General features: G+C 33.1%; 1 protein-coding gene across 5 annotated transcripts in view; it reads right to left on the minus strand.

The window, feature by feature from the left end:
* LOC111427492 (regulator of G-protein signaling 11) overlaps nucleotides 1-15,796 on the minus strand; it is a 31,628-nt gene that overhangs the window by 10,248 nt on the left and 5,584 nt on the right. For 4 of the 5 annotated variants that reach the window (XM_071194098.1, XM_023062660.2, XM_071194097.1 and 1 more), the window contains exons 2-8: nucleotides 13,000-13,166; nucleotides 6,405-6,501; nucleotides 4,394-4,444; nucleotides 4,110-4,216; nucleotides 3,603-3,791; nucleotides 1,498-1,683; nucleotides 269-444 (exon numbers count right to left, since the gene is read on the minus strand). In XM_071194098.1, coding sequence (XP_071050199.1) covers nucleotides 269-444; nucleotides 1,498-1,683; nucleotides 3,603-3,791; nucleotides 4,110-4,216; nucleotides 4,394-4,444; nucleotides 6,405-6,501; nucleotides 13,000-13,047 — 854 coding nt within the window. In that variant the 5' untranslated portion in view covers nucleotides 13,048-13,166. Of the gene's footprint in view, nucleotides 1-268; nucleotides 445-1,497; nucleotides 1,684-1,735; nucleotides 1,874-3,602; nucleotides 3,792-4,109; nucleotides 4,217-4,393; nucleotides 4,445-6,404; nucleotides 6,502-12,999; nucleotides 13,167-15,796 lie in introns of those variants that run through there. The other variant, XM_023062661.2, reaches the window with a different exon arrangement.

Raw genomic sequence — 15,796 nt, forward strand, 5'->3', positions numbered from 1 at the left:
GGGTCAGGTTATTGAGGAAACGGTCCCGACGCGACCTGCATTCACACAATTTCCCCGGTAAAGCCCTTGAGTTGAAATTTAATGTGTCTCGGAGCTCGAGAATTGCGCGGCGTCTCGTCCACGATCTGGAGCTCGACCCCTTCCGTAATGAAATATTAAAAATACGGTGGGTGGAATTTTTCGACGATAAAGATATTACGTAAATTACGTTCGTTTATTACGTCAAATAATTTTCAATGAGAAAAATGAATTAAAAAAAAAAACTTACAACGGAGAGTTTTGTTGCCAATATGTTGCATCTTCCGAAACCCAAGGATTTGAAGGCAACGTGCCAGTAATCATCGGATCATATTCCGTGTACGTTTCCACGTGTTGCACCATACTTTCCAATGCTTGCGATACTTTTATTCTCGTCCTGGATAAACTTCTTTTTAACATATCAACCTAAAATTAAGAAAAATATTATTAGATCGATTTTAAACTTAAAAAAATACTTATAATAATAACACTTATTTACCTCTTTCTTTTTCTTACGATTATTTTGAAAGAATCGATTGATTTTCCCCATTATTCGCGCGATAAATTTTATTTTTCAACCTTATTTTTTTTATTATTATTATTACAAATAAACGCTCGAATGAATGAAACCTTTGTAAATGAGGAAGAGCTCGGTTTGTTTCTGAGTCAACACGCGATAAGATTTTTTTAAATAACTGTAAAACAGATCCGGCTTAAGTGTTTAATAAATATTTTGAGATTTTTTTTTTAATATTTAACAAAAAAAGAAAGACTAAACATGAAAAGTGAGGAAACAGAAGAATCGATGGACGGTAATGAATACTTAGAAGGCATGGACGACGCGGAACATGAAAGAAAGAAATATGACCCCCCACGGAAGAAGAAGTACTCAAAGCAGTGAAGGTTGAAGAACCATAAAGCACCTGGTATCGACGGCATACCGTCTGAACTTCTGAGACATGGGGTAAACAAGCTGAAGGACCATATATGTAAGGAAGCACTTAAAACTCCCAAATGACTGAAACATAGGTATAATCGTGTCTATACATAAGATCAGCTATCTAAAAAGGATGGATGACAGAAAACTCCGAAAGCAAATGTTCTGCTAAACACCTTTTGGATCCCGTAAGAGAGTCAGGCCTAAAAGCAAATATAAGAACTTTCCACCTGGTCCTAACGCTGGGAATTAGAAACTGGAGGGCAAGGCACGAGATAGAAGAGAGTGAAAGCTGATCCTAAATATTTAAAAAATAATGTCTGTTGTTATAAATATTGTAAAAAAACATTTAAAGAAAGATTTTTCGATACGGACCTGTTCGAAACGTTTGCTTCATTGAATTAATTATATTTTAAGGTGACGTTATTTTGAGGAAGCGTTTCCTGTTTTAACACAATATCATTTTATTGTCTCTTCGAAGAAACTAATCAAATAGATGAACTAATCAAATTTCATCTAATTTCATTTTGTGTGTTACTTACCTCTCTTTGGCAATCTTCTAGGGCTTTCTTACGTAATTTAGGGCCATTCCTATTTTTAACGGGAACGGGGCATTGTTCTAACGAACTAACGAAACCAGGCGGAGGTCTGTGGCTCCTCCAATAGGCCCTTTCTTGCGAATCACTCACAACTTTTTCACCTTTTTTCAACATTTTCGCCGCTTTCGCCTGAAATAAAAGGAAATTTAATAAAAATAATAATTAAATAATGATAAATTACTTTTTTTGATGATTTTCTTATAAAAAAATGTTCGAGTACTAATTGTATTTGTTGGAGAAGTGTCGGTTTAGTAACAATCGTTGAGCTATTTTTGTCCATCTCAACCAACAATGGAATTCTTTTTTTGTTACTAAACATTAACCATTAAAATACTTAACGTATCGCGTTTTGTTAGTTAAATTTTAAAAAATGTCTTTTTAACATTTACCGTTCCAAAAAAAAATTATTTTATCAGTTTGAATTGAAAAAACACAAACAAAACAATCTTATCTTGCAACAAACTGACTTTCACTTTCAACTTACTTGTAAGATCAAAGAATTTCTTTTTCTCTGATTCGGTTTTTGACGCTTTTTAAAAATCTTTTCAATTAACTTCACCATCCTTAATAATCAAGCACCTTTCAACAAACCGTTTGCAAAAATAACTCAAACCAACTTATAGTAAAGGTTATTTTCTTATCGTTTTTAAAGAGATAAATGTATTTGTTAGTTTAGATAAAGATATATTTTGTAAGTATTTGCAAAAAAAGTTTTAATGTTAAATTAATTGATTACATAGTAATCAATTAATGATTAAATACTATCAAATGCTATTTTCTTTCTCAGTGTTAAATTCTGCATCATCCATAGCAAGAACCAGATCTAAATCTAGATAAAAGGGTTATTTTTCATAATCAGTGGATTTAACTTGCTTCACACACCCTTTGCAGTACTTATATCCCTATTTACTTGTGAAAAAACATTCATAAAATCAAGGATTAAAATTTATTTGAGGTTATGTACAGTTATGTCAAAGTTTTATTTATTTGTTTTTATCGAATAAAACGTTTTAAACGATGTTGCATCAATTATAATCTTCCCCCAACATACTTTTATTATCATTACTAAACAAATAAGCGGTTTAACAGTCCAAAAATAGGAATAAAAATTTTTAATTTGAGGTTATGTTAGATGTATTTACCGATTTCTTGAGATTTTCTCATAATAAAGGCTAAAAGAACGTCCGGCTATTGCAACTTGACTCATTTTCATGTGTATAAACGTAACCCAAGCTTAAATTTACACAGTTTTTGGTAAATTTATTACGATGTTAATGTTTTGTGACATTAGAAGAAGTCAAATAAATTGAGGTTATAACTTCTAATTTAGCATTGAAATTTCAAACATACATCTATTTTCATATAAAATTTAAAAAAATAACTTTATCTATATAAATATAACGATTATATGGTTAAAAACATCCAAAAATATATTTTTTTAATAAAAAAAAATTAATTCATATTTTGAGGTAATATAGGCAACCCAAATTGCTTTAAAAATAATTTAAATAACAAATTTTAACATCATTATTAAATTCTCAATTATAATTTAATTTCTTTATCGTGATAATAAATAGTATTACGTCACGAGTTCGATTTTCATCCGGTTTATTAAATGGGAAGCACGCCTTCGGAACCGGATCGTTTGAGAAATTGAAAAATGCGTTTCGAATCGATCAGAATCTTAATTAAGATCTATTCGTGGAAATTCCAAACATATTTTTAAAGTTTTTAATCGTCTTTCTTCAATTGATTGCTTGGAAAATAATATTTTGTAAAGTGACACTTCAAAATTGGCTTTCGCGAAACCAATCGAAAATAAGTCTTTTTCGACCGGAAACTATAAGACGAGCTGTAATTAATCTTCGAATGAACCGTGGGGGAACTGTCACTTTTGCGAGGACTCGAAATTCTGTGGAGTTCGCAAGTTTGGCGTAGGGATATTACAAGAAATAAAGTGGAAAGGAATAATAAAGGAATTCCAACTTCAAACTTTAAGGTTTATCCTATTTGAAAAAGATACTCTCAAACTGATATAGATTTTTTACCTGTTCTTCTGCATGACTTGTGATGTACTCCCATTTGTTAACGAGATTTTTTCGCAGGTTTCCAAGCGCTTCCAATTCGTAATCTTCCAAACCGTGGCGTTGCTTGTTTCTCATCGTTCTCTTCGCTAAATAAATGGCATATTCGACTTGATCGGGTGGTCTATGTTGAAACGGCCAATAGTTTGGGGACTGAAATGAAAATAATCTAAGTTGAACCCATCAATCAATTCATGTAGTATTACATAAAATCACTCAACTTAATAAATACGCGAAATGTTTTGAGTTACAAACACGATTCGCACTCAAAACTTGACGTTAAATCGGAAATCGGTTTAAAGTGTCGGTCCGAAATTGAATGCCAAACGAAATTCTGTTTTATTGACTACGAATTGTATTCGAGAAATTGAGTTTTCTTCGAAACACTTTATTAAAATGTTGATGTGGCGTGATGCGATTGAAAGTTTAACGATATTGATTTAAATAGATTCTGAAAAAAAAATGATTTACCTGAAACCTATATAAAGAACTGTCGTCTTTTACGGCGAGATTCTTGGAATCGTTGACAGGAAAAAAGTAGCCGTATTGGCAGAGTTGATTTGCCAGATTTAGGGCCTCTGAAACAAGAAAAAAGAAAGAAAAATAATTTTCCGGCCAACACAGACTGATGGGAAGATATATTTCCAGTTTCGTTTTTCTTTCGATCATTTTCACACCCCTTTTGTAATATTATGATGGATTTCAATACGAAAGAAAAATGAAAGGGAATTTTTAAGAATTAATGTCTTACATACCGGACTCTTCAATTCCAAGTCGTTCCATTAACCACTCAATCAGGTCATATCCTAAAAAATATATATAAAAAAAATGATTAAAATCACGTTATTTTTGTAGTAAATAATTTATATTTTGGTCATACAGTTAATTTCGTTTAATTCGGTTTCACAAAAATTAATTCGTTAATACGCGTCGGTGAGTTTCATAAATTGCAAAATTTAAATACGTCAAAGCAAATTAAACATTTTGAACTGGAATATACAGAGAGATGACAATTTCAAATTCACTGAATAATGTTGTTAAGTTCATCTATTTGTAAAATGGGAGATTATTTATTAGAACAACGTAGAGTTCGAAACCCATTATTTTAAGTTAAACCTAAATGCTTAAAAGCTTTTTGAGAAAACACAAAAACGATAGTTAAGTGCCTGGTACAAACAGATTGTAAAAAATAACTCAAAAACTTTGGGTCATGGACGCAGTTGTTGGTGGTCGCGAGGTAATTGACGAAGTGGAAAAGTTTTTGCAAATTACGTAGTTTGTGGTGATTAACTTGTATTTAAGAAAATCTATTTGAGTTGTTTAACTAATTTATTGCTTTATTTTAGAAGGATGAAGTTTCAAAGTTTTATTTTACTGAAAAAAAATCTACTAGACCTAGAACTAGAAATATTTGGGTTTAGCCGTGCGTCTGTTAAGACGGCTAAACCCGAATGTTTCCAGCTCTAGGTGTAGTGTTAGTCTAGTTTTAGTTCAATAATAATATGCAACATAGTAATATCTAGGGCTAACTAGCGCTACCTAGAACTGTCACTAGAACTAAAACTAGACTTAGAACTAGCAACATTACAAATAAAACTGAAATGAAGTTCAATAAAATGTTTTAATCAAATTGAAACAACATATCATACTTTAAAAGTTTTATCATGGTTGTAAAAAAAAATGAATTTGATACAGTCTAGCTGAAAGCTTTACAATATTTAACATTAATATTTAAGCTTTTTTACTTAAATATTCTTAACATTCTTATACAAACATTTTATAATCAGAATTAAACTGACATATAACTTAACTTTCTTACATTATTTTATAACTCTAATAATAACATTGTTAATCTCTCATTATTAGTTTGTTTTACAACCACATAACGTTGTGTTGACCATAATCGTAATCATAATGTCTCCCATTCAATGCATAAAGCACACCACTTATAATAGTTTATAAATTTTTGGGTTAATTATAACAGTTGATGGCTATCATGATAATGAATTTCTTAGATACTACTTGGCTGAAGTAGTGAAAAAAAAGTTAATTTAAAATATTATTCAAGTTTCACGTTTCCTTTCCGACCTAGAATAAATATACTCTCCACACAAAGATGTCGTTTTTGAATTGGATGAGATTCCAGGTTTCATATTTCATAACCTTTTGTATTCCTTTTTTTCGAGCATTCCGTTGAAAAGCAAGCTTTTACTTGAAGTAATCTTGAAGAAGACCTCCGGTATCTAGTTTATCTAGAATATCGTGAAAGGTAAAATGATTTTGTATAAAAAAAAAGATTTTAAATTAACCAGAAAAATGTAAATGGATTTGTTGGCAACGAATTTATCTCCCACTAAAATTTTCATTAAAAATATATCAAAAAAAAAATTTTTAGCCATTATTTATAAATGCGCAACCAAAATGGATTCGATGGAAAGCAAATTTTGAGTTTTAGTAAGGACGAAGAACATAAAGAGAGCACAAAGGGGGATCAATAATGATGTTGCAGTGACAAAGAGGAAGTTCCTTTCGGAAAGATTGAACTTGCACCGAGCTCCTATTTTCAGGTTCACATGGATGGAAATTTTATACTGATTTTTTTTTTCAGGTTATAAATTCCAGTTCAATAAATTTAATATATTGTATTGTCGTATTTTTTCTGGGTCATTATGAAAAATTGACACAATTTTAATTTTATATTGTAATAAATGAAATATTAAATTTTCGTTTTTTAAAATGATTTATGATAAAAAATTTAAACGTTACCCATAAATGCGGAGGGTATTGATGTTAAAAAAAGCTTCTGACTTCGTACTGGTACACCATTCTCTGGATCCTGCATCTCTTGCACCAGCCCCTCCATCTAAAATAAAAACAAAAAGGTATTAATATAATTATTATATAAATTTTTATAAATTAGTGCTATCACACTTTATTGTTACTCTTAACTACTTAACTACAAAATGCATAACTCTTACTTTGGAATTAAACTTTGTGATCAAAACTTTTGGTCAAGAGGAGAATCTTTCACATTACTGATTACAATTCAAAAATAAGAAAACAATAAAGTATATTTGTCTTTCGCCTGCCATTTCTCCAGTAAGCCCCTAAATCAGAAAAAGTTTTCAATAATGTTTCTCAATATGTCAACAGATGCTGTTAGTGATATGTCTGTGTCAGAGGAAAAAACTGATGGGATTTTCAAATACACAGAAAATTTAGAACCTAAGTTGTCTACTCAAGCCCAATTGAAAGATTTGAGCCTAGGAAAACTTTTGGCAGCAGGAACTAATCATATTCTATATTCTAACATAAATATGCTTCAGTATATTACTCAGACATTGCTGATTTGAATTTGGAATTGGATATAAAAAGGATGAATAGAGGCTGTTTATAGATTCATCAAGCTTGTTTAATGCCAGTGCTGGAATTCCACTGGAATAATGTGAACCGGTACTGGAATGCACTCATTCCAGTGACTGGATTGTGTGAATCACTGGTCATGTGAATGACACGATCCAGTCCAAGTGGATTGACTTGTTGAATTACAACTAGATTGGAATAATGTGAACATAAAGAATCATGTGGGCATAAAGGCTATTACTCATTCTGTACATATTGTGCTGATCGTTGGCAGATATGTGATGATTTGAAAGTATCAGGTTAGCTTCTTGGATTGTAAATTGGCTTTACGAAACACTATATTATATAAATGTCACAGTAGCGTCAAGGACATACATTCTGCTCACATAAAATTTTTTCACATAAAATTAGCACCAAGAAAGCTTTAACCAAAAATGAACAATATTTCAAGTATATTTGTGAGAAGTTTCCCAGAATGTATAGTCCCAAAAATTAGTAGCTAACAAACAGAGACTCATGATGATGAAGATAACGATTTTATGTAAGTGCAGATGCAATAAAAGAAGGGCTGAAATTGGAAAATTATTAGGTAATCATTTTGTGACGCATGATGATGAACGTGCGATGGAAAATTTCAACGTGAATTGTTGTTGAAAAGAATTGTAACGATTAATAATGTTGGGTTTTACTTTTAAATAAAACAGTTTTATTTTAGTTCTAAAACAGTTTAATAATACAATTGCTTTTTACAAATGTTTTCTCATACGAACTAAACGACTCAGAACGATCTATATTCTATTTTTTAATTCGGAGGAGTAAAATGAAAAGTCACGTTTACACAGTGTAATTTTTCACGATATAACGGATTAATACGGGGGCGACTAAACCTAATATTTTCTAGTTCTAGTGTTAGTTCTAGTTTTACACTAGCCGTCTTGAGAGACGTGTCGACATGTCTAGTGTTAGTTCTAGTGGCAGTGGTAGGTAGCGTTAGTTAGTATAAGATATTACTATGATTTATATTTTTATTGAACTAAAACTAGAACTAATACTAGACCTAGAACTAGAAAGTTTCGGGTTTAGCAGTGCGTCTGAAGACTAATATCAAGTACTAAGTATATCATATCAAGATGCTAATTAGGCCACTGATAACGATCGAAAATCAACTAGCGGTTATTTAATTAAACTTTATGGAGCGGTTATACACAACAAAAAAGAAGCAAACATCTGTGGCGTTGACCTCCACTGATGCCGAATATGTAGCTAGAACTGCGGCTGAAGTGAACCAAATTCCTCTTGAATTTTTGGAAATCCATGATGTTTAATTTCCAGGTATATAATGATGGGGATGGAGTTCCAATAAGGAGTGAATTTCGAATTATATCTTCGGAAGGATTCCCAAGAGAGAGTCAAAACCGAAATTAATTAATGGAGGCAAAGCTTCGCATGCAATTCGGATGTAATTAGCGTCGCTTTGGAACTAACCGAGTTGTGTTCAAGCGGAAGCAAGTCGAACGAAAACGTGGTTCGGTTGTGTATTATTACTGGCACGTTGCTGTTTCGTACCTTTTCGGTTTAATTGTGAAAGCGATTATAAAAACCGACCGGATTGTTGAAGTTATTTTTAAACCTTGAGAGTCATAACAGTTTCGATATTTTTTTTTTCTTTGTGTGTTAAAAGAAGCAAATATTTAAATAGCTCGAAGGGAAAAAATCTTGATGAGTTTTTTTCTATTTTTCTAAATGTCCCAAAGGCAGTGTTGTGTATGAAGAAGTAAAGTGGGTATTTATTTCTTGGATAGACGCCAATTTTTTTATTTTAATTTTTTTTTTCGAACTTCACAGATATCTCATGAGGATAATAAGCTGATAATTGCGTGGAGGGCAATTTCCCACGACCAATCAATATTCCATTCAAACCGCAACCCTTCCATTTTAACCCCTCCGGTTCTAGTGTTTCAATAACGACGCATTTAATATTCCAACCCGGTTGCATCCCACGGGATAAGATTCATAAACATCCAACCCATTTAGAACCATCTGTTCCTCTCCATACATTAAGATCATTATGGTTAATCAATTAGTTGAATTGGTTATATAATATAAAATAACATTTAGAAGGAAGAAAAGTTATATTTGTTATTTTCGGGAAATAGCTGGAAAATTAACCTAGAAGAGTACGTGAGGAATATGAACGGAAATGTTCCGTCTGTTTTAATTAAAATTCCCTTGCTAAGCGTGAGGATGCCGAAGAACAAACAGTGACCGTGATTTAAGTGCGGTTAGTAAAATTACAGCGAGGAGAAATGTTCTGGAATGAGTTCAAAAACGATGCCCTTTTTATTTGATTTAATTCAACCTTTTAATTAAAACATGATTCCAAAAAAATACATGAATAATTCAGGTTATCAAGTAAGATTGGAATTTCACAATTCACAGAGTTGCAGTGATGAAAATCTGGGAAAATCATAAATCCCTGGAATTGGGATATTGATTCAATTTTGTCTATTAAACACATTATCATAACACACGAATGACATTCTAGCACATATTTTAAGAAATTACATAAAAGAACGAAGTGCGTGTTTATAGTTGCTGTGGAAACGTAAGGAGAGATGGAGACCGATCGATGTCTGCACGCAATCTCCAATGCGGAGATGGTATCAAAAATGAAATGGTTTCTTGGAGCCTAATAAGATTGTTTATAATGGAACGGAATATGTTAAGAAATCATTAATTTATGTCTATCGGGGGAAATTTTATTTTCAACTTATTACAACGGATGAAGTTATCAAGTTCTTAGTTGTGGAAGTTCTCACGGAGTTGATACTCTCAGGGAGATAGTTTCAGAAATTAAAAGTTTTGGTCGTCTAAGACAGCGGGCAATTTAACGGGTGATAAGTTGTTCCTATGTGGATAGTGTTTAATCTTTCAAAATGATTAAGAAATATGTGTTCTAATAAAACGAAAAAAATATGAAAATTAAGCACTTTTGTCCTAAAGTGTCAGAGGCAATATTGCCTTTACTAACAAATTTCCATAACTTTAATTTCAATTTCAATTTTCAATACGCAGTCTTTTTCCAAAATATGAATTTGGACATAAAGAGACTTTGATTTTGACGAAGCGAATGATTCTGCCGAACAACACAAAATGGGATATTCACTAAAAAGTGGTTTTCACCTACGTGACTTTTACACAAGGGTGTAATGTTCCCAGTTTGCTTGCCGTTTTCGAACTATCTGGTTCTCATCAGCACGACGAAGAAGTTGTGGATAGAAAGTTTTGCGGAACGATGTTGCTCAATTCGTAACTCCACAACACTCAAATCTCTGACTTTCAACTTCAATTCTTTATCTTTTTTTTTTTTCAAATAAGCCTTTACTACTTCTACTCTCTTCAGTACTTTCATGCAATTTTACCGTCATTGTAGCATTTTTATAGATGTTGTAAATAAGTTTGGTGTACCGATAATCGACTCCGCATTCTTGAAGTGCTTGTAAAACTGGCATCAACTCAATTTAAATTAAACTTTATAAATACCTCTAAATACCCATCTTGGGTAAATACCCCCGTGTATATATCCAGGAAATTTACTCAAATATCAGGTCCAACAAATATTCCTTCTTTGACTTTTGGGTATAATAATTTGGGAAACAAGTTGATTAAAGTACTGAATAACTAGACTTTCACGATTGAGCGAAGAGATGGCACAAGTATGTTAGTTCACTCTGCATGATTAAATGGTTTCCTTCCATAACGAAATCACTACTGTTACTAGTTAACGGAGATGTAGTCGTTTTGCTGGGCATTTTCACTTATACATGGACAAACTGGCAATGGGATACTATTCGTATGTGGAACTGGCTTGGACACTGATGATTAATCATGATATTTGTATTGTGCTAGTTTACTTGCATTAATACCGACGAGGTTTATCAAGCAAAAGTGGCAATCATCTACATGATTTTTTGGTTACTTCCATAGCATTGGCAATGAAAATGAAAAGTACACTATTTCACCAAGAAACCATTTGTACAGCTTTGTGAAACTCCGGCGCCCACGTGTTTCTCAAAATCTAGAACCAGTATTGATAAACGGATTGAAGATTCGGATTCAGCATATCAAATGACGTTGGAATCGTTTTCATCTGGTCGGAATCCTCACATGCTTGCGATTACAAATTTTACATCACTATTAAAAATTTTGCAATTTTGCAATTGTTGAGAACAGCTTTTCCAGTTTTTTTCTGTCATTTTGGAGTTGATGTTGTTTTTTTTTCTTCAACCTTCATTTTGGTATTTCTTAGACCTTTTCAAAACTCGCAAACTTTTACACTTAAATCCATGCCGTCAATAACCATCAAAAAATGCAGATGACTAACGTTGACTCTGATTACGCAATAAGCGCATTGATTAAGCTTTGCCGTTGGAGGTTGGTTTTTGCGTATCTTGTTAGTGGGCAATTATTTATTCTTACAAAAAATATTACCAAACGAAAGTTCGATAATCTTTTATATTTACCGAAAATTATAAGTTGGCAATTCACAATTCATTTTGAAAATCCGAGCCAGTTAAGAGCGTGAATAATGTTCCATTAGAGTCTACCCCATAAATTTAACAAGCGCCGTTACCAAAGCCCTTTCCTCGAGGGAACCTCCATAGAAATTTGGATCTCCATTTTATTTCACCACTAACACTTTGGCAACTATCCCATTTGGTCCGTTTACTTATTACCCACCCATCGTTACCAACAACCCATTAACTATTAGATTGCATTAATCAATACACAAAATTCAAAGTATTCTTTGTATTTTTCGTTTGGAGCGAAAAGTTATAGCCAATCATCGTCACCGATGACATCCGCTAACGGTCGTAGAAAGCTAATTTGTGCCTTGCAATGTTCGTCAGGATTAATTTAAGCTCGTGTGCCGGCTTGGAACGACTAATTTACCGCGAGTTTCAGGGCCGAGTGCAACTTGCTATGAAGCTCGGATTAGTTTCGGTGCCAGCAAAAAAAATGAATCTCAATTCATGAATATGAACTCGTCCGCGTGTACGATTCATAAGTCTGTTTTACAATTCAAAACGTGTTTAGCAAGTGATTAAAGTTTGATTAATACGATAAATGTAATTTTAAATCGTACATAAAACGTTGTATTTCAGAGATTGTTAATACTGGTGTGGTGTGTCTACCGCAAATCCACGTGATAAATCCTTATGGAAATTTCAAATTAGGTCACAAAGCATCCAACAACAACATACGAGTTGTTATATAGCTCCAAATTCGCATAAATTTAAAACGTATTAACCGGAACGTAATTTAGGTTTATTACGTTTCACAAATTCTTGTTAAACATGACAATAAATTCCGAAATTGAATATAAATTAGAATCAAATTTTTAACATTTCCTCTAAATTGTATTATATTAAAATGTATTGAAACCACCTTAGTTTACTATGTACATACGGGTGAGTGACTACTTTTCACAACAGCTCTTAATTAACTTCGACAAATTTACACCTCAAAGTCAACTGGGAGAAGGTGAGTTGAAAACCTGGGTAGTGATTGGATTCACTTTGAAAGGGCGACAAGGATTAAAGTGTATAAATATTTATGAGCGTGATTGTAGTGGAAATAAAAAATCGGGGAGAATTTACCACAATTCCTTTCGAAATACTCTATATATCCAACCTAAATAGTGCTTTTAATATAATTTTGGCATCTTTCCCGAGGAAAATCGAATCTCAATTCAATATTTATTTGTTTACGCAGTTTACTTCCTTTCTCTTTGAATGTAACGAAATGATGAAAAACCGAACGATTCATTTTCGTTTCTGAAACGACGCGTTACGTCATCGTGGGTGTTTATGAGCTTGGGTTGTCGAAAGTAAAATTATCTTTTGAAGTATTCACTTCAAAGGAAAACATAACATAATTTTTTGTATTTAAATTGTACCTTAATTATTAATTTTTATTATAAGTTTCAAATTCTTACCTTATCAAAGGCGCTCGGCCTTAACGACCGATCCCCAACCGGATCCATAAGTCGGCCGGGTTCGGCTAAGGAGCAGAGGGGCCGGGCTGCCCTCAACACGCTCCTAGCCGAGCTCCATGGGGCTTTGCCCCCGCCCCATCACTCCTGTAGTCACCCCCACATACGCACTGAAATCAAACAAAATAAAAAATCAGGTTCTGATAAATCTATCGTGTTTGAACATGTTTTAAAAATTTTTTAATTGAACCATTTCATCTATTTTTTTAAGTGTTAATGTACGAGAACGTAAAACATTAACGATGTCGTTAAATGGGTTTTATGAATCGTTTGATAAAAATGTGACGAGTTGCGAGAAGTGTGTAGTGTTGCTTCGGGGGTAGTAAAAGTGAAATATAATAGAGTGATAAAAAAATTTAAACGAATAAAATTTATAAAGCTTGTTTCGATATTGTTGCCAAAATTTAGCTGATTTCAACGTAAATTTGCTATATAAAACTAATTTCTCTTCTTTACTTTATTCTTCTTCTTCTTTAGGTACCGTCTCCGATTCGGAGGTTGGCAATCATAACTTTTGAGACCATGGATCTGATTAAATATAGTTCGTTGCTGGTGTAGCCAAACCATTTCCAAAGGATCCTCAGCCAAGAGATACGTCTTCTTGATATGAACCTCTTTCCCAGAATTTTTCCCTGCATAATGATTCGCAAAAGTCAGTACTCTCTATCTTTTTGCATGCGTGTCATCACCTTCACGTTGATCACTTTCTCTACCCATGAAATCTTTAACATTCGTCGGTATATCCATGTCTCAATCGCTTTCCACTCCGTAGAACAGTACCGATAGTATCTCATCATTCTCACTCTCAACTCTAGACTCAGATTCCGATAACAAAAAAGCTTCTTCATTTCAATAAGCGTTCTTCTAGCCTGTTCAATTTAATGGGCACCTCTTGGAAGCTGTCCTTGTTATCATTAATCGTTGTGCCTAGCTATCTTATTATTGTTTTTGTTGTTTTTGTAATAACCATGTACTTTGTTTTGCTCATATTTTTCGCTTACAGTAACTATTCTATTAACAAGCTTTTGCATTTCTTCGTGCATTCTGGCTAATATATTATTTACTTTATTAACCCCCAATAAAAACGTATTAAATCGTAAAAAACACTGAAAACGTAGATTTTACAAAGAAAAATGCACAAGATAAAGATCTCTTTTCCTGAATAAAACACACAAAAAAAAAATAAATTTCATCATTTTTTAAAATTGAGGTTATGTTAGGTTCAATGAATTTACCGCACGTTGAATTTAAAGATTGATTGCACCCCCTCGCTGACCAATAAATCACTTTTCCTAAAGGCACCCGCAAAGTGATGTTCAGCAATGATGACAAAAAAAAATTCTTCGCATTCCATCCGAGCAAATACGGATGATAAATCGCCCTTTTGAGGGCAGTCATTTTTCGGGGGGCGAAAATAATCCGAATATCTCCAACGAACCAAAAATAACAAAGAATAATTTCATTGTAAAAAAAATTAAACTATAAAATTATTAACATAACCTAACTTTTTTAACTTTGACATTTGTATTCTGATGATAAAACACTTAGACACGAAATCGACCGAAATGGAAAGTGGTTTTTCTACCTTATAAGGGAAAATCCATTACGGTCCTGGAAAATGTAGGTCAAAGAGTTAATACACACGGTTCCATTGTACATTTTCTCTGTGGTAATGATTTTCTCTATTTCTTGTATACACGTCACGCTAAAATAAAGTTGGTAACAATGCCAAACTCGACGGTTCTTCCGTTCTTTGTTGTCCTAACCTAAAAATGCTCAACGAAGATCACAAGAATTTCACCGGAATATTGATATGCCAACACCAATTATCCTTAATCGTTCGCTTGGTTTTAATTGCTCCCTGTGTCTCTTTCAAAAGAAACTTTGATATAACGTTCAAAGTGAACATTAACGAGGGTCCTCTTATAGTTTTAAACGAAACTTTACTATAATGGCCCCTTTTAATTGTTTTAATAAATTAATATTGCGGGAGAGGGATGATGCTCCCACTCTCCCACAATATTCAAAATCTATATCCTCAACCCTAAAACATTGGAAAAGGAAATGCAACCCGATGGGAATATGGGTAGGAGACAGATACATTCACACCATGCTGTTCGTGGAAGCCCAAACAGTTTTTGCAGAAGACGAAGAGGATATGAGGTATATGTTAAATAAACTAAAAGAAGAATACAATAAATGGGACTTAGAAATGAACAAAGATAAGACCCAATATATGGTACTTGAAACTTGGAGGAACGGGAAAGGACATACAATTGGATAACAACCTAACGATACAAAAAACGCAAAATATTTGTAGGGCCATTATAGAACTATTAATGACGTATGGGTCAGAAGTGTGGGAGACAAAGACACAACGCGAAGACTGCTAGCAACAGAGATAATGTTTTGGAGAAGTGCTGCGGCATAACCATGCTGGACCGAGTTCACTCGAGAGGACTCAATAATAAACTCTACAAATGACAAGCAACTAAAATGCTATGGACATGTACGCCGAATGAGTAAAGAGAGAATCCCACTTAAGCTATAGAACTAGGTGCCAGCAGAAACAAAAAAAAGAGGTATCCCTAGGAAAAAATGGATCCAGGATGTCAATGAGGAGAGGACTGGGTGAAGATGATTGGAATGATAAGGACCGCTAGCGGTTGGAATGCGAGAAGCGGCAATAAATAAATCTTCCAATAATCGCCAAATAGAAATAGAAATAAATTAAAAAATA

Source organism: Onthophagus taurus, chromosome 2 (genome assembly GCF_036711975.1).
Source record: "Onthophagus taurus isolate NC chromosome 2, IU_Otau_3.0, whole genome shotgun sequence".
NCBI lineage: Eukaryota > Metazoa > Arthropoda > Insecta > Coleoptera > Scarabaeidae > Onthophagus > Onthophagus taurus.